This window comes from Parasteatoda tepidariorum, chromosome 9 (assembly GCF_982258835.1).
Source record: "Parasteatoda tepidariorum strain Cologne lab strain chromosome 9, Ptep-v5.0, whole genome shotgun sequence".
NCBI lineage: Eukaryota > Metazoa > Arthropoda > Arachnida > Araneae > Theridiidae > Parasteatoda > Parasteatoda tepidariorum.
Genome location: NC_141763.1, coordinates 47,500,778 through 47,521,585, shown reverse-complemented (window position 1 = coordinate 47,521,585; position 20,808 = coordinate 47,500,778). Strand labels below are relative to the sequence as shown.

Genomic DNA, 20,808 nt, shown 5'->3' with positions numbered 1-20,808 from the left:
AGTGAAAGTAAATATAGAAAAAGAACAACGAATTTCAAGCTATAAGAAGTAAAGAAAGAAATATCATAAGTCTAATAATATAAATACAAAAAAAAGTCTGCTATTAATTTAAAATAACTAATTTGTTAAGATTTAATACCTAAGGCTCAAACCTTCATATTTAACCAATTCCATAATATTTCGATCATTTCAATATAAAGTAAAAATTCTTCAACAATAAGAAATGAAATAACCCTCTTGTGATTTTTCCTGAAAAGCATTTGTGCTGAAACATTATCTTTTTGATGGAGCTGAGTGAAAGTAAATTTAGAAAAAGAACAACGAAATTCAAGCTATAAAAAGTAAGGAAAGAAATATAAATTTAATATTATAAATGCAAAAAGTCTGGTATTAATTTAAAACAGTTAATTTGTTAAGATTTAATACCGAAGCCTCAAGCCTTCTGATTTAACCAATTCCATAATATTTCTATTGTTTTGTATATAGAGGAAGAATTTTTCGTCATAAATAAGAAATGAAATAGCTTTCTTGTGATTTTCCCACAAAAACATTTGTGCTTAAACATTATCTTTTTGATGGAGCTGAGTGAAAGTAAATATGGAAAAAGAACAACGAAATCCAAGCTCTAAAAAGTAAGGAAAAAATATAAGTGTAATTAGTCTAATAATATAAATAAGTCTAATAGTATGAATAAGTCTAATAATAATTTAAAACAACTAGTTTGTGAAGATTTGGTATCTAAGGCTTAAATCTTCAGATTTAACCAATTCCATGATATTTCGATTATACCAAATATAAAGGAGGAATTCTCTTTCAAAAATAAGAAATGAAATAACCTTGTGATTTTTCCACAAAAGCATTTGTTCTGAAATATTATCTTCCTGATGGAGCTGAGTGAAAATAAATATGGAAAAAGAACAGCAAAATCCAAGCTATAAAAAGCAAAGAAAGAGAAAGCACATTGCACCAAACGGAGTGTATAGAATACACATTTTCTACATGGCTGGCTCAATCGTTGCAAATAAAGAAAAAAATAGATTGGAAAATTCTTATTTACCAAAGATGCCTATACTTTGATATCATATGCCAAATCTGAGTATTCACATTTAATGGAGAAATATTCTCTAGAGTTCCCAGACATATACTTTCTTTTAGATCAAGATTTTATTTTTAATCTATAATGTATTCACCCTCGTTAGCGACATCCTTTAAAAGCTGGATCTAAAATGAATCGAAATAGATCGAAAAAATGAATTGGTTTTTAAGACTAACGAATATTTAATACGCTGAAACGCTATTACTTTCCGGTCCTCCTATTATTTCTCTACCTGTATCTTGATTGTGAGAAAGTACAATTGTCTCAGTTAATTACATTATGATAACATTTATATGTTGTGTTCTAGTGTTGTACGACATTACAAAGATACGTTTCGTTCTTTGAATCATATTTAAATTCAATATTGCTAGTAGATACCCTTTGCAAAGATACCCTTTGATCAGGGCTCGAAAAACCGCCCGTCCGCCCGTCCTCGGCGGTCAAAAATTCCCCGCGGACAACAAATTTCTCGAATACAACGTCCGCGCGGACGGCCATTTTCCCGTTAATGTTCGTGATATATTTTCAATTTTTGTTATCTTACAAGAGTCTAACTCCTCACTTCTAAAATGACCCTCTAATCTCGAAATACAGCAACATACTGCGCATGGTGGAATGGAAGTTTTCTCTGTCTGGGAGTACTGCAGCGGTTGAAAGAGGCTTTTCAGCAATAAACTTACAAAAAAAGACATTACGTACTGGTCTTAAACAAGAAGCGTCAACCGCAATTATGAACATTTACCTAAATGAAAAACCTCTTTCAGATTTCTGTGCAGAAACCTCTGTAAATCATTGGCTTAATTCTGGAACTGACAAACGTCGTATTTGATTCATTTAAAAAACGCAGTACCCTCGGATAAATTGACATGATAATTGACATATAACTTGAGCTTTGTTATTTAAATTATTTCATTAAGGAAATAAATTATTTCATTAAAGAAATACTAGGTTTTACTATTAGTAACCTATTATTTCTTTTATTACCGTATAATGTTATCCTAGTATTTGTAATCTTAGTAACTACTAATTCATTGTGCAATTTATATAATTGTTAGTAATAAATAAGAGAAAATTATATTTTTATTTATTTAGAAGAGACGGGTTAGTTTCAAAAGAGGACGGGTACATTGTTGGACAAGCCGTCCTCGGGGACGGATAAAATTTCTAAGTTTTTTCGAGCCCTGCCTTTGATCCTTGTTTGCGATTTTATACTGCATTATAAAAATATCGTATGTTCCTTGAATAAGACTTAACTTCAATTTTTTGTATGGAAAAAATGACAGTCATATTATGATGAACATATTGTTTAAATAATAACCGATGATAAAGTTTTATTGTTAGATTACAACATATAATTACTTAATATATGGTGTTTATGAATGAGTTTTATTTAGGGTTCACCACAAAGACGGCCTGACCCGGAAGAAAACCACGCGAGTTTTTTTGAGTGACCCCTCTTGAAAACCCTTTTTTTTTTTTTGGCTAAGTGCATTTTATTTTACTTTTGTCGTGAAAACAACAGGGGACAGAACGTTCACCTCCCAATGAGATGAACCAGGTTCGAATCCCAGCTGTGGCTGACTGAAATGAATTCTGCTCTCAGCTCACACCGATCACAGTGCTGCCTTAAAATATCTTCAGTGATAGACGAATCATGGGTTAGAACCCGCTTTCCATCGGGCTACCCGTATACCGTTATAGATTTTCGTGGTTTTTCTTTCCATGTAACGCAAATGTGGGTTAGTTTCACCAAAAAGTCCTCCACGAAAGCTAGTTTCTCCCAATGCTTTATCCAGAAATTTCCTTGTCTTCTGGGTGGGGTAAAAATTACAAGGTTACGGAGTTGAATATTATGTGACGTAAATTTAGAATCGGGTCGGCTGTTCAACGCCAGTTATAAAATAAAATAAATTTTACTTTACTATACTTATAACTTCTACTTAAGCAAAATTATCGATATTTACTGTCATTTAAACAAAAAACTTCCCCAACTATTGCAGCGAAATTAACTTGATTATATTGCTTAAATTATTACATATTTTAGCTGAATTAACTTTAAGTGCAATTAACATGCTATAAGAATAAATATATTTCCATTTATACTTTCGTAAATAAACTTTGAGTTTTTATACTCATTTTTAAAATTAATTAATATTGTTGACATGATTTACTATCAATAACATGTAGCCTTACTTTCCTTATGTATCTGGTTAAAAAAAATCATTAAATTGACTCATTAAACTATATTATTAAACTATATTATTTTTATTTTATTCCATTTATTTTGTTAATTTTGTTCTCGTTACCAGAAATATAAATTACAAACTTCTCGACACAGTTACAAAAAATAGCTCACTACATTTTTAAACTATAACTTTTAACTATAACCAGCAAAAATAACCATAAATTTTCTTTTATGCTATTCATTTTCTATTAAATGACTCCATTGAAACTTAAAATCGATATTTAAATATTTTTCAAAAAATATGTATTTTTAATTGAAGAAAATTCTTATAACCTTCATTATCATTCTTATCAATTTTCTATTAGCCTGTTATAAACCTATCAACTTATTCAGTATAAACCGTGATAGAAATATTGATTATTAAAATACTTCAAAATCCAAGTGCATTCTAAAAGTTAAGTCATAATTACTCTCTTTATTTTGTTTTGAACTGTTATAGGGTAAATATTTTAATTTTCAAATTAAGTTCAGAGTGCATTGATTATGCGCTCATAATGAGAGTGCATTATATTAAAGGGATAAAAACAAAAATTCTTAATTAAGATTTTGTGTTCCACAGAAATTTTTGGGAAAAGTTTTTTTTAAATATATATTTTGTAAAATCTTGCAAACCGTATAACGTTACGTTTATGCTTAATTATTGTGCTTTTTATTTTCATAAAACCATACGATGAAAGAAATATTTTTTTTGATTAATGATAATATGCTTCATAAGAATCTTTTCAGGCTTTGTAATACAAATATTTTATTAAACGGTTTTGTAAACCGTTAAATTTAATTTAATTGTATGTATGTATTGTATTAAAAATTTTACAAAAATCGCTAAAAAAAAAATCTTTTCGATTATATTTGCACAAGTTTTTTTTTGGGGGGGGGGGCATATTGTGACCAAAATATTTTGTAAACCAGTCATGTAGACTGTAATATTACATTCACTTAGTTACTTCATTTAAATAGTTAGGTAGGTAATTTATTGACGCCGCACTAGAGTTACACAATGGGCTTATGGCGACTGTCTGGGAAACATCCCTGAGGATGATCCGAAAACATGCCATCGCAATTTTGATCCTCTGTAGAGGTGGTGGCCCCCCTGCTTTGCGGACGACCTGCCCGTGAAATCGAGCACTTTACGGTAGAACAGTTTAACGAGGATCAATACCGTGCATCCTCGGTCCCTACGCAAGCTCATCAAAGTGGTCACCCACCCGCTTACTGACCACAGCCAGTGATGCTTTGCTTCGGTGTTCTACTGGGAACCGTGTCTTTACGATCTGTCTTACACATTAAGTAGTTAGATTAAACACTTAGAGGTTAAGGCACTGAACTGTCATTGTAAGCAACTGGAGTTCGATTTCTAGTGACGGCTTGAAGTCCACCCAGCTTCAGATCGATGGCTACCAGTGTATCTGGAAAGTAAAAGCGGCCAGAGCACAGTGCTGACCACATTGCCACAATAATGCCGTTAGTGTGACACCCCTTATTTTGGTTTAAATTTAAGCATTTAAAATCAACAAATTAAATATATTCTTATCAAATTAAATACTCTAATAATTATTAATGGTACGCTTGCAAATGTCATAACACAAAAGCCAAAATTTAATAATAAAATTTGAAATACGATCTATAATGTTGTGCTTTGTTCCTGAACTGAAAGTATAAGTTTATGTAATATAGAGGGACATGTGAAAAGAGGGGGTAAGGTGAAGTAAAGGGAGAAAGAAATCAAAAGTATTGAGAAAATATGAGACGTCATTAATTGATGACCCCACATTGAAATTGTTTTAACAAAATTGGAGATATTGTCTAATGCCACTTAGTTGTATAATTTCCATAGCATTTAGCGTTACTTTATGTATACGCAAAAATTAGGTAAGTTTAACGTTTTTTTTTATTACTATTAATAATATTTAATTTTGTTTTATTCTATTGATTTTCAATTACTCTCATTATCAAGAATAAATGTAATTTCCGGATTGTTATCTACTTAATTTTATAAAAAGTCACTCACTGATTTGGATTCTAAAAATTATAATTAATTTTCAATGTAAATGCATTTTTGATATAGATAAAATTTGCTCTTAATTATTTGAAATAAAGCTAATATATTTAACTATTTAATATTAAACATAATGCATAAAAGTACAGAATTAATCCTATTGTTTTTATGAAAAATTACTCATTGTATTTCGAAATAGAATACATTTAATTCGTATTAGCATTTCAATAAGCTATTTGTAATTTAAATTTTAACCTTTACCAGGAAACAATACTAAATTTGCTTTTATGCTAATTATTTTTATTACATTAAAATGCTTGATATTAGGTTCTACTACCTCTAGACTAGTTTTCGTATAATAAACTTATTGTAACCTAAAATCAATAAATTTAATTATTTTCATAAAATATTTATTTTTAATTGAGGAAAATGCTTTAGCACTCCATTGTCATTCCTTCCATTTTTCTATAAGTCACTCATCAAATTATTCGGAATAAACCATGGCGGAAGAATTGATTATTGAAAAATTTAAAAACTACTAAATTCCTGAATTCCAAGGGCGTTCTAAAAGCTTTGTTATATGTACTCTCTTCTTTACTTTGTTCTGAACCGTTATTAGAAAATATTTTTATTTCCTTTTTTAATTCGAGAGTACTCAGATTAAACTAAGGGATAAAATAAAGAATTTTAATTAATATTTGTATATTTAAGAATTTGTAATCTTTAATATAAATATTTTGTAAAACTAACTTGTAAACCGTAACGGTAGATTAATGCTATATTTTTCATTTTATTTAGAGGAAACTATGGAATAAAACAAACATTTTATTAATTAGCAATATATATGTTTTATAAGAATATCTAGAGGTTTTGTAAAATACTTTGTTAAATGTAACTAACTGTAAAGTTAAATTTGTACTTAATTAAATTTAAAGGCGAAGGAGAAAACAAAGGGTTTTTTTTCAATTATATATTTCATATATCGTATATATGTATCCGTATGTACCCATATCTATCTGTATAAATGGTTAACTAGCCGAATCTACTGATCACTATAAATGTAAATAATCACTAAATCGGTATGTAGATAATGCTAAAATAATTCCACTTTTTTTTAATTTATTATTATTTGTTTTATAAGAATATCTAGAGGTTTTGTAAAATACTTTGTTAAATGTAACTAACTGTAAAGTTAAATTTGTACTTAATTAAATTTAAAGGCGAAGGAGAAAACAAAGGGTTTTTTTTTCAATTATATATTTCATATATCGTATATATGTATCCGTATGTACCCATATCTATCTGTATAAATGGTTAACTAGCCGAATCTACTGATCACTATAAATGTAAATAATCACTAAATCGGTATGTAGATAATGCTAAAATAATTCCACTTTTTTTTTTAATTTATTATTATTTGTTGTTTTTTCCGGCGGCTTTATGTCATAAGATTAAGTATAACAGCTCTTTAGATGTTCACCCCATCAAAATAAAGATTCACTACATTTATTAGGCATGATGTTATTGCCGAGGCCAACTCATGAAAATCAACATTTACCATAGTTAAGAAATTCTTTTCAGTACTTATCCCTTTCAAAAGGCCATAAAAACTTAAAAACCACTGTACCTATAATTGGTAAATTGGTACCAATATTAAACCCTTTATTAGTGCATTCGGTACCACAGTATCGGTAGTGCCTATCACCAAAATTAATTAAGTACCATTGCCATACCATAACCATATCATTGCCAATTACCATTGATTTTAAATTATTCAATTTTGTAGACAAAACAAACATGTTTGTTTCAGGTAACATTCAAAATACACTACCCTACAATATTAATAAATAGACTTTCAATTTTTGACATTTTTTTCAATTTTTCGAAAAATACTTAGAGAATTATTTTGTTATTTTAGAGGCGTTTAGGACATTCGATTTCTCATAATTATCAATAAGGTTTAAATATGTTCCCAATATCTTCAATTTGTTAAATACTTCGCTATATCTGCAAATTTGTTTCAAATTTTTAAATGATATTTTTGTCATTAATAAAAAATTGCTCAAAAATTTCTATTGAATTTTATTGACTATTTTAAAGTTCTAGTCAGAAAACGTAAGGCAAAAAAAGGTAGTTTTCTTTTGTAAAAATGTCCTTATCTCCATGACGCTGCTCAAATTTAAAAACCCTGCCAAAAACGGCTTTGGATTTTTAAGAGAGACACGAATTGACACACAAGCTCTTCTTTCATTATTAAAGACAAGACAAAATATTGTAGACTAACTGCCTTGTAAACCTTGACTTTTATACCTCCTTATGTAGATGAAAACATGGAATTAATGAAACAAATATTTTTTCATCAATGGTTTTATCTTTCACAAGGACCTTTCTGTAATATATATATTTTGTAGAACAGTTTGGTAAATCGGAACTTTATAATTTGCTTAATTATCGAGGTGAAACCATAGGATGAAACAAAGATTTTTAAATTAATGGTTTGATGTTTCCAAAGGAACTTTCGAAATTTTGTTTCGTAATATTCGAAAAAAAGTCACTCTAATTGTAACTTTATATTTGAGCTTAATTGCCTTAACCATAGAAGGAAAGAAAGAATTTTTTTTTATTGATTATGGTTATGTTTCACAAGGATCTTATGAGGATTTATGATACAAATATATTGCAAAACTGTCATATAAATCGTAATTTTATATCGAGGCTTAATTATTAAAATAAAACCATAAGACGAAACAAAGATTTTTCAAATTAATAATTGCATATTTCACGAAAAATTTTTGAGTTTTTTTTTAAAACAGTGCTGTAAACCTTCTCATTTCTGTAATAAATCCCTAACCTAAAGTACTATTTCTCAATTAAAATTAAATAATTATTTAACAGGGTGTTCGAAAACGGAATAACTTTGTGCGTTTTATTTCATGAATGCATTAATAACTAATGCAGGGATGGGGAAACTACGGCCCGCGGGCCAACTGTGGCCCGCCGGAAGATTTTATCCGGCCCGCGGACAGAATTTTAACTAGCCGATCAGTGGCGAATATATCTACTTTGTTTAAAACTATTTTTGTTGATTTCTTTTTTAGCAAAGTACTGATGACCTTTTCACTTTCTCTATTTTTGTTCTACGAAACATAAATTAATTAAAATAGTTAGCACAAACAGCTTTAACTGGTAAAATGTTGACAGCAAAAGTTCTTTATAGAATAGCTGTAGATTAGCTCCAACTAGTATTTGTCTTTCTCGAGGAGCAGACATATGGAATCTAATATAGGTGAATTGTACTTCACATGAGGCTGACTACGCGTTTTAAGTTCCAACAAACGGATTTTTCTGCCGGCTCGAGTTCTAACATAATTTACTGCGTATGGAAAAGTTGCACACATACAATGTCATTGTAAATAATGGTGAAATTATTAAATGCATAAAATGGCTACTGCCTTCTTGAGTTATTTGTAAACATTTTTTTATCCCAAAATGGCAACTAAAAAACGCAAAGTTGATGTAGAGTGACGTGCACTCAATGATGAATTGACTTTATTTTATTTCAGAAGTTTTTACTCGGCCCACCAAACTTTTTTTTCTAGATTTATGGCCCACGACCCAAAAAGTTTGCCCATCCCTGAACTAATGCATTAATAACGACTAAAAAACTATTATGATTAATGTATCATACCTTAGCTGCACTTTATTTCTCCTACACGGCTTCTTTCATTTGATGAAAATAATTCTTCTCTTTAAAACTGCATATTCCAAACAGTTCTGTGAAAAAATACAGAAAAGTCTTCTCAAATTTCTATGCCTGTGAAAGCTAATGTTGTCCAATCTAGATTTCATTTCTCAATTTCTCATTCATATCTAATAGTATTTTCTTTTAACACAATTATTTTATTATCTTTTGTCAATTAATCGAACCAATTATTTTATTATAAGCATTAGTGCTTTTTTCCACTCTAATCGAGCCACAACCAGCTTCATTAACAAAAACTGCTGATATTATGTTTCCATCCAAGCAATACTTATAAAATGAAAAAATAAAAATAAGAATTTTTGTCAGACGATATTTTACGAAATATTTTTCCGTGCTGCAAACTATTTAATACATTAATTTGATATCTGCAAGTGACGTCATCTTAGGTAGATCTAGAGCCCCCTGAATCACTATAGAGGATCCTTAGGTTCCATGACTTTAGTCGATTCTGAAGTATATCAGGCTCGACACTCACGCCTGATGTCGCTTACAGGTATCCAATTAAATCCAATTTTTAAACACATGGTTAAGCATAATCGCTTCACTTCTTCTCCAGTTGCAAGTATTCAATTGTTAACTGGTAATATAATGGTTTATGAGAGGATGAATTTTAGCTTAAGTCTCATTAAAATGAAATATACATGAATTCGTCAACAAAAATAAGTTTTCATGAAATATGTCATTGAATTTTTAAACATTAAATTTTCTCCATAGTCTTGTTTAATGTCTCAGTTTCTATACTTTAATAACTTTTAGAACTTATTTTCGTAATATTAGAGCCTACGCTTTTTGCTCTTTATTGTTAACCAATCCTCGGAACTGCTTACGAACCTCTTTTCAGATCGCTTCACTCGTTCTTTTTATTTGTCCTTTCTGCTATAGGATAGTTTACAGATAGAGTTGCAAACAAATCAAAATATTGGAGTGGATTGAAGTGCGTATTTTGGAAAACGCAACTGAACAACCTAATCACTCCAAAATAAATTTTACATTCGAAGAACGTTAGACAGATTCTTTTTCACCAGACGTTAAAATACGTAACTGGAAAAAAATCATAATTTCCCTGCTTTATAATTTTTTACAAATTAAATTGCGTGGTACGATAAAAAAATCTTTACCTTTCACGAAAAATAACTCAGAAACTAATACTCTCCTATTGAAATTCTGTTATGGGCTACGCTAGACCTGAAAATTTAAATTTTCAGTTAATAACCCATGGCCGATAGACTCTAATAATTTAGTAGTCACTTTTCCCTCAAACCTAATAAGTCAAAGACTGATATCGATAGGTCCTTTTCATTTAATAGCCACTTTTTGCAAAACGTGCCCAGTTTCAATGTTTGGAGCTGAAATGTCATGAAATGTTCTTTAAACAATACTGTATAAACACCAAAGTATCCATAAATGGCTTGCAAAACCGATGTTGCTTAACTGAATATCTTAATGAAATAATGAGATAGACAAATTAGTGAGTTTTAAAAAATAAGCTTTAGAAATTATAGAATCAATAAATTGGAAGTTGTTTTCAAAATATCTTTTTAATTCAATTATATTTTAATTAGAGGAAAAAAAAATATTTTTTATCTTGACAACTGACTATACTGTCCCAAAAAAGAATATTTCTCTATGTCGAATATTGAATGCATTTTTAAAATCTTTTGAATTAGCACCTCACAGAAAGAAAAAAAGGGTTAAAAATAAAAATAAAATTTTTTCTTTCATTATTCTAGAGAAGAGGTGAGGTGAAACCGCAAACTACCTTTTCCTAAAAATCTGCATTTTCTAGAAGCTTCTTCTCTTCTCGCAATTCAGAACCAGCATCTTAGAATAGATTTCAGTTAGCAAGAATTTTTACCCCTAACAGACTTATGAACGTATAAATCATACTCTCAGCTCGACGCTATAATTTAAAGAAATCTCTTTACATCGGATCGTCAACCTTCAAAAAATCACCGGCGTTTGGATGGAATCCCATTTCCAAAATATTTTGGCGCTGGTTGTTTAATGTAAAGCTTGGGTCCTTTATATCACCGTACTTTATTCTCAACATGCCTCAAAGCTGATGAGGATAACTTTTGGTATTTAAACATACATTGCGTAGTCTTTTAACTGTGAAAGAAGATAACTTAATATTTAGTTTGACGATTCGTTGGAAGATTATATTCCTTTAATTACACCTATTTCCATAAAGAATGCCGGAGGTATGTTGATATTTTATTTCCTATCAGTTATATTATTTAAAGTCTAAAAAGAAAGAAATAATATTACGTAAAGCTCGTTTTTTTTTTATTATTATTATCTCTGTTCATTTTCACCATTCCTCAAGCGATTGAAAGTTGATGAGGACAATTTTTGGTATTTAAAAGTACATTACGTACTTTTATGAAAAAAATCAAAATAAAAAATTATATTTTTAAAAACCACGTTTTTGTAGTGGAGAGTAATAATTAAAAAATAAAAATCTGAAAAACGAAAAACGGGGAGAGCACGAAATATATTTCTGTATTTCATGCGCCCCACGTTTTTCGTTTTTCAAATTTTTATTTTTTAATTATTATTCTCCACTACAAAAACGTGGTTTTTAAAAATATAATTGTTTTATTTTGATTTTTTTTTTTTTTTTTTTTTTTTTGTGCTCACTTCCAAAATCTCAATTTTTTCACTCTCTGTACACAAATTTTTTCAACTGACACGTGACACTAATTTGAAATAATCGAATCGACAACAGAAGACAATCACGAAAATATTAAATTTTCTTTAATTTTATTTTACTTTGTATATCTTTTTTCTCGTCATATTCATGCATTGTCATCCAATTCTGAACTATGTGCCAAATTTGAAGTCTGTAGCTAGTCGGGAAGTTAGTTTAAAATCGATTACAAAATTCCACCCGAACAGACATACACGAAGGCAAGTTAATATAAACGTGGTAAAATTGTGAAAAAAGATACATTTATATTTATATTAACAATTTGTCGGAAGATTATATTCCTTTCAGTACACCTATTCCTCTAAAAAATGCCGGGTTTGTTGATATTTTACCTCCTCTTATTTATATTATTTAAGAAATAATATCAATGGGGAAATAGATATTTTAAATTAATTATATTTTTATAATATTTATAGATACTAATCAAATATTTAACATTAATTATCATAAATATCTATTTTTTAATTATTTAGGATTAATTTTTGTATATTTTATTCACAATTTGATTAAAATACCATTTGATGTATCAAAAGTTCGGTTGAAATTTGACCATTTTTACAGTTATTTATTTTCTTTCTTTGAAAGGGAAATATACTTCTGAATGTAATGTTTATCTCACATCAGTTTTGATATTTTTATTATTTTCTTCAATTATTAATTCTCGAATTTGTGAATTAGGATTGAAACTATTTAAGATTATATAAATTATAGCTATCTATCCTATTTGTGAATTGATTCCATAGTAGTGTATAACATACGTAGTGACGTGTATTAAGTAGTCCGTCACGAAAATAAATTGTTCTAATATGCATTATTTTCACATGGGGATTTTCCGAAATTAAAGCGCCTTTTTAAACTCAAAAACTATATTAAGTAATGAAGAGGACAAAGTAAAGATACGATGAATGAATGCGCAAACGCAAGTTTTGGCATTATCTTCCAGTTTTATGACATTTAATATATGATTTAAATAAAATAATATTTTTATTAATAATTTTTTAACTTAATTACCTCACAATATGGCTCAACTGAAACAGCAATATGATTCAAATATACATCTTATTAAGCTTGCACACAAATTTACAATGAACTTTGGCTCGGTGGTACCGATATTATGATACAACAAATTTTTCTTAAAAGTTTAATGGAAGACGATCTATGTGTAATAACTAAAATAACGAAAGTAATAAAATTAAATGAAAGTAAATTTATAATAAGAAAACTTTTACCAGTTGCAATAAGAAAATATGACTAACTTAAAATTTCTTTCATGATAGTATTAATTAAAACAGAAATATTACTCATTTTTCTTTTTCTTCTTATCATGGTACGAAAACAATCCAATTTATTTTTTGAAATATTTAGACTCCAAAGATTTTGTTTTTAAATAAATAAATGGAAAATACTTTAGTTTTTTTATATATATAATTCACCGTCATCTTTTGAAATGACAGACGAATCCAACTCATAAGTTCCTTTTTAAACTTTCGTGAAATAAACTTAATTATATAAAGTTTCTCAAAGGAAACATAACTCTAATTTCCGTTTCTGGTTAAATTTTTACTTTTTTTAAGCAACTTTTTTTTATTTAGTGACTTTAAATTTCGCAATCCAACGAAATAAATGTTATAGGGTCATAGTAAGTTCAGTTTATGAAAAAAATCAAACATGCTTTTAAGTCAGAAGCTTGAAGTAGCAAGTGATGTAAAATTTGATCATCCAGTTTAAAGATTTCTTTTCTTTTTTTTTATGGTAATTCATATTTTCTTTTCTTTTATTGCAAAAATCAAGGTGTCTGATTCAAAATATACTGAGGAAATAGGTACAATAAAAAATTTATAAACTGAAGATAATTTTTGAAGGAAAAAAAAAGAAAAGAAGATATTTTAATTAAAAAATTTATTTTTGAGGAAACTGAAAATGCGTTTATGAATTTATTATTTTAAGTCAAATATGAGAGCTTGACTAGTTTGAAAAATTTTCACTCTAAAAGAATTTTTATTAATGACTTTAAAAACAACAAAAAACTGTAAAGGCTTTACAGTTTTGTTCCATAGGTTAAAAAAAATAAAAATAAATGAATAAATAAAAAAAATCTAAAAAGTTATTCCGATATCTTCTCTTGTGTTATTTTAAAAGCAAAAAATAATGACAACAAGGCTTTAAAGATTTTAAAATTTAGTTTTTTATAATATAATGGAGGAAAACAAAAAAAAAAAGCTATTGCAATATCATTTTATGCAGCATTGCAATAATTCTGTGATAAAATGTATTAATCGAGTTTTGTCTTTTAATTAATAAAAAATTAAAAACTCTGGAGAAAAAAATCCTACATACAAAGCATAAACTACGTTAGACATCAATACTATATATGATGTAACACTTTAAATCAAATCGGTTTAAAATTTAAGAAGTTGTATGCAACGAACAAGAAAAAAGTCCAAAATCGTTCCGAAAATCTTTTTCATACTTTTATTATTAAATTCCAACCAAACATTTAATCAAATTTATAAAACCTCTTAAATGATTTTGAAGGTAAAAATAATCTCAGTATGTATTTAAAGAATTTAAAATTCGCTGGAAAAAAAAAGTTTTAATTTTAAGCAGCGTTTAAATGGCATTAACTGTTAAATAAAAATCTGATAGTGAGAGATTATTATTAAGTACTTCATTTGAATGAAAATTAAAGTACGTGTGTAGATTTTATAAGTTTGATTTTATATTAACTATGTTTATATTCTCATCACTTACTTCCACCTTAGCTACATATTCTCATGCACATAACATAACTCCATTTTTCATGAATACGATTAAATAATGTACATTATTTTTTTTAAAATTCTTCCAAAATATAAACATAGAGAGATAACAAAGCGTTAGAGGTGTTAATCTTTGCTATTTGGTAAATATTATATGAATATGAAAAGCTATAACTGAATCAAGAGATTTGGCATTTAAGTTTAAAATAATTCAAATTAAGATAATTGTGTTGTAAACGGCTCATGTAAGAAGAAAAATAAAAAAAGTTTTAGTCGAAACACTAATGAAGTAGGGGGGAGAAAAAACAGAAAAACTCGCTTGATTGACTGGTGAAACTTGGAGATGTTTCTAATAAACAACCTCCTCTCTTTCCCCCCCCCCCCGGCAATCAAACAGGTTTTGATTACTTTAGTCCTACCAAAGATGGGTGGTCATATTGTTATTTTTTAATCAAATCTATTTAGAAAATAGGAAAAAAATTTATAGATAAAACACTAACTTGGAAAAACCGCTTCAAATGATATACGAAAACTTATCTTCCCCTCTTACCTACATCTTCACCTATACTTTAATGCAAAAATCCCCAAAATTTAATTACTTATAAATTCCAAATTTATACCTTTACTTAAAAGGTTATGTGTGTAGACTGTCGTATTACGTAAAAACTGCAAAATTATTTTATGATATTCCTTACAGAAAATGTGACATGCATGCGTGATTTTTCTATGATATAACGCTGGAATAAAAATTCTTAAAAATAAATTTACGAGGACTTATTTTTTATCAATTTATTTTCCATAATATAATATTGGTATAAAAATCCTTAAAAAATTGTTCCGAAAATTTCAACAAACTTCTTCTTTATCAAATTATCAGATTCTAAAGTTCAAACATAAAACTGTTATTTTTGCATGATGACTAAAAGATTATTTTTAGAAAGCTTTTATAATAGGAGGGATATTTTTATAACTGTGTGAGCTATATTGTATTATGAAAAATGTTAAAATGCCAATAAACGAGATCAAGCTTTCAAATTAAGAACAAATTGACCCTTTTTGTTAGTTTGATTGTGATTTTGAACAAAAGTTACTCAGATGAGATGGTATTGTGTGTATTGAAACTTCAATGTTTGAAACCATTTATTTTCGGAAGTCTGTTTCAATTACTCTTTCTCCAAATTCTATTTGGGAACACCATACGCAGTACTTTTGGTTGTCAGGCTGTCACAAAAACAATTCATCTCCTGATATTTCCAATAAAAGATAGAATTCTCGTGCAATCTGATGAAATGAAAGTTAGAAGAGAAAATTACAGAGATTAAACCCCCTCTGTTCCAAAAATATGTTACAACTGCTGTTTGGATGGCTTCCAAAATATAAAATTCACAAAAATATCCTCCGAGGTTAGCAACGAAAATAGCCTATTCGCATTTGGGGTTTGCTGTGTGAGTGAACAGTCTTGATTGCTGGTTAAAAGTGGAGAAGTCCAGAAACCGATCCGGAAAAATAAAGAGAAAAGGAAGGAAAAAGCCTGTATGAAGTCCCCTTTTCCTGGAGATTGAGAACGGGAAAGAGAACGAACGGGAAAATAACAGAGCGCCTGACGTCATCTGTGAGTTCACAATTCCGGTCGAAGCAGTCGGTCAATCAGATCTTATGGTAAGCAAAACATAAAAGATGGCGTCTTTTAACGTTGGTGATGAAGAGCAGAGCTTGCGAGAATGCGAGGCTTATGTACAGCGACACAATATTCAAAAATTATTAAAAGATTGCATAGTTCAGTTATGTGTCCGTAGGCCCGAAAATCCTGTCTCTTTTCTAAGAGAATATTTTCAGAAACTTGAAAGGGTAAGATATGAAATATGTGCTCCCCCGTAAAAGTAGGCTTAGGTAAAACTTGACAAAAAATCTCATTTTTTTCGGATTTTAAAAGCATTTCACTTTAATTCTGTCAATATAAAGTGAAATTCTATACTTTTTTATATCAGGTAATATCAATTTCGGTTTGAAATGCGAAATTTTTAATGAATGCAAATTCATTGAATCGGTAGGTGTAGAAGGTATGAGTGACGTTCCTTTTAAATTGGAATGTAAACAAACATAACTTGCCGCACTTAACCGTTTGAGGATCATATTTAACTTGTCAAGTCTTTCTATTTATAAATTGATGTAAATAATATCATTTAATGATTAAGCTTATTTTTAATCGAAACATATTTGTTTTATTTTCTTTTGATGTGTGCGTGTGTTTTCATGTATGAAGTCTTTCAAAACAGTGAAGTTAATAAACAAGTTTAATTCGAAGATTTTTTCATGTCATTTATGGAAATGTTTTAAAAATGATCAATATAAATGATATTTATTTGTAAATCTAATCAAAATATAACTATTTTATTTTCATTTGATTGTATTCACATATACTCTGCCTTTTTAGAGTCTTAAAATTAGTAAAAAGGATAAATAAGTTAAAATCATAAATTTGCTGTGCATTTTATATATTCGTATACAACTCAGAATATAAATTAAATTTCGTAGTTATTATTGGATTGCTATAATTCAAACAAGTGTTAAATCTCTAAAGTACAACTTAAATTATTCTTAAATATGCCAAATCTTTTATGTTTATAAATTGATGCAAGTAAGATAATTGAATGTTAAAAAATAAGCTTGTTGTAAATTGTAATATTTTTTGCTCTTGATTATTAATTTCATTGTTTTGAAGGTGTATTGTGAATTTTCATTAATGTAGATTGCCTGGAACTTAGAACTTGGATAAGATTGTCTACAAAGAAATTAGTGTGAACAATCTTCCTCATAAGTTCTGAACTACTAAAAAGGGATACCATTAGATATTGGTTATTGTTTCCAAATTTTTGGATCTTTTTTTTTTTTTGAATAAAAGTGGTCTTTATTTAAAATAATGTCTTTTAAGATATCCATATAAAGTAAATATTTTACGATTAGGAAAAAAATGTTATTAGTAATTTATTCAGTAATAAAAATTTAACAAAGAATTAAAATGAAAAGTTACTGTATGTCTAAACACATCTTCAGCTCAAAAATGATTTTTATTTTCTCAATGTTAATAATACATAAGAAATATAAAAAAAAATTCTTCATAAGCTCAGATTAATGACTTACTAGTTTTTATTTTATTTTTTTTACTGGTGAATTACACATCCCGAGAACGAGTCGTTAATTTTTTTCATTCCATACAATTTTCAAAGTATTTCACACGTTATTACGCAAATACAATTTTTTAAAAAAAAATTTTTTTTTTGGCTATGTTTCATAGATATTTTCTAGATAACATTTATTATATATTTAATTAAAAATATTCAAAATGTACCCGTTCTAATGACACTTTGCATTTACATAATTTCTTTATTTTTATTTCCCGTCACACTTATTTTTATTTCTTTTTCAAGTTAGTTCTTACTTCCTTTGATTCTCTAAGCTCATTATTTTTCCCTATTTCTTCTTGTGTTTGTGTTAAATTTCCTTTATTGATATTAAAAGTTAGTATCTTAGCTGGAAATTTGTTGGAAATTACTATCATGTTGAAAAATACTGTAATTCTATTGATGTTTGATTTATCATTGATTCTATTGATTTATCATTGTCAAAAATTGTAAAATTTTAGTAAGCGGGAAAATTTTTCATGATCCAGCATCTTGTATTATTGTGACTGTGTGGGCATTTGCTGTGAAATAAATGACTAGCTTCTCGTTGTTATATTCGGCTATTTAAGTTAAATGGGTCATGCATGTGCCTTTTTGCGATAACTGAGTTAAAGTAATAAATTAAAAAATGAAATTCAGTAAAAGTTTTGGTGAAATAAAATTTTCAACTGTAATTCCTGTAATTTAATAAATAAAAAAAACTAAGAAACAAACACTAGAATTGTTACCGTTACAAACATTGAATGGATATCAAAACCATAATGTTTCTTATGAATTGAAACACTAAAAAGCCACCTGTCATTTGATTTCTGCAAGGATGAAATAAATTTTTTTCCCTCTTTATAAAATATATTAGAATATTTTGAGGGAGTCAAGAATTTTTCTAGTCACTTAGGTGACTTTGCACCTGGCTTAAGTGACTTTGTTTGTTTATTAATGATGTTGTCCCATATTTTCAAAACAATTCTTAGTATCTACAATTTATGATAAAAGTTTATTTTTGTGACCTGGTTGTGTAATGTGAACTGAAAAGAGAACTAAACCCGACGATACGAGAGCCTTGTCTAAATACTCGACAAAGCCCTCACTTAACAAGATGCCTTGGTCGTAGATGGGTGTTAGGTCAAAGTTTTCTGTAAACAAACAACAGGACTCGCTATATTCTTGAACCCAACATAAAAATTCTTAATTTTACAGGAAAGAAAAAAAAACATAACCAATAAGTACCTTTTCTTCTTTTGCCGTGTGAAATATGAATTTCATAATGTTCAACAAATAGATATGCTCAATCAATGATGCATTTAGGATTTACTTATCAATGTGGAACATATTGATGCTTTTATATTTATTATAATGTAATTATGCATGCAAATAAAAATTTCATTAAATATTTACTTTTTTTGACCCTTTTGGCCATTCTGTCTTGACTTTTAATGATTTCAAAAATCGTAGTAATGCTTGGTATAAAGTCTAAATCAAGCTGAATTAAAATCTTTGTCAAATTGAAAATATTAAAGAAAAAAATTTGGAAAATAAATAGTTCCTTAAAAGTCAATATGTTATCGATTGTCTGTGTGTGTGTGAATTATCAAGTTCATGTATTTTTTAAATAAATAAAAAAATAAATTTAATAACGAAATTTTAACCTACTTAAATAAAATACAGTAGAGAACCGATTATCCGGAATGATCGGGACTATTGCTATTCCGGATAACTGATTTTTCCGGTTTTCTGAATCGCTACAGAAAGCTGTTTTTTTAGTGTTAAACCCAACTAAAAAAAATAAATATTTGGAAATAATCTTAAAAATAAGAAAAAACGATAAGGTAATACACTAATGATTATTTCTGAAATGATGGTAAGGTAAACATCTTTCAAAAAAGAAAGAAAAATCCTAAAATCCTATGAGGAAAAAAAAATTTTTTTTTTTTTAATTGCGGGAAAATTTATTGAATTTCGTTCCGGTTTTTTGGTTTTCCGGTTTTCTGATTTCCGGATAACGGGTTCTGTACTGTAAATATAACTTTTTTAAAAGCTTTGTTATCTTTAGCGTTCAAATTTGTTGTTCATTTTTCTTGAAAAGTCATGTCATTAATTAATGAGTTATTGGTAATAAATTTTATTTTCAGGAGGCTGCTGCAGCTGCTAAACAGCAAAAAAATTTAAATGCTACTAGTCCCTGTGATGAACATGAAGATGACATCTGTGCTACTCCAAATATGGCACCTACACAACGTATCCGGCGTGGAGCTGTCAGTGCTGAGACATATTCAGAAGAAGATGCAACAACTTACGTTAAAAAGGTATATGCCTGCTGAAACTATTATTTTACTTTTTTCTGAAATATGTACACACACATTGTCTTATGGCATCTTCTTTAAAAATGTATAATTACTCTAATATTATCAACAAATCTTAAACAGGCTTTATGAAAATAAATTAAAAGTCGCAGTTTATTTAAAAAAGAAATGATTTTGTTAGTAATTTGTAGGTGATAGTTTCTCTTAATTCTTTTTTCTATGCATTCCTTGTTGTGAAAGACCCTATATTTAACGACCCTATTTTTACTTATTATAGTTAGATCCAAAGCTGCAAAAAAGAATATTTTATACAATGTGAAATATAACATGAATAATTCTATGTGGTAGTTTGTTTTTTACTAGTTTGAATTACTTAATTGAGTTGGGACCTTAAATATTGATTTCTATTATTTGTAATAATTATGAACTAGGTAAAATAAAATAAAAATGTTTTTTGACAATGACTACAAAAAAAATGAGGGTGATACTACAACTCTTTTACTGTATTTGATTCTATTAGTGCTTCATCAAACATTTTCATTTTAATATCACCCTTCTGTATATAAACATAAATTTTATGACCTCTTTTCTTTAAAATTGTATCCCACCTAATCACTTTCTCATTTTATTGTTAATTATCAAGGGTCTGTCCAAGCCGAATTTACTACCGTTTAGCGGTACCTTCACAAATTCAACTTTAGGAAAAACAATCGTTTCAAAAAATACTTTTTCTTAAAATTTTATTTTCCAGTCTCGT

At 28.3% G+C, this 20,808-nt stretch overlaps 1 protein-coding gene across 6 annotated transcripts in view; it reads left to right on the top strand.

Annotated features, from left to right (window-relative positions):
- Pka-R1 (protein kinase, cAMP-dependent, regulatory subunit type 1) overlaps positions 1-20,808 on the top strand; it is a 139,049-nt gene that overhangs the window by 89,130 nt on the left and 29,111 nt on the right. For 3 of the 6 annotated variants that reach the window (XM_016067126.3, XM_016067124.4, XM_016067129.3), the window contains exon 2: positions 19,881-20,054. In XM_016067126.3, the coding sequence (XP_015922612.1) occupies positions 19,881-20,054 (174 nt within the window). Of the gene's footprint in view, positions 1-10,924; positions 11,302-15,958; positions 16,418-19,880; positions 20,055-20,808 lie in introns of those variants that run through there. The other 3 variants (XM_016067125.3, XM_016067127.4, XM_016067123.2) reach the window with 3 other exon arrangements.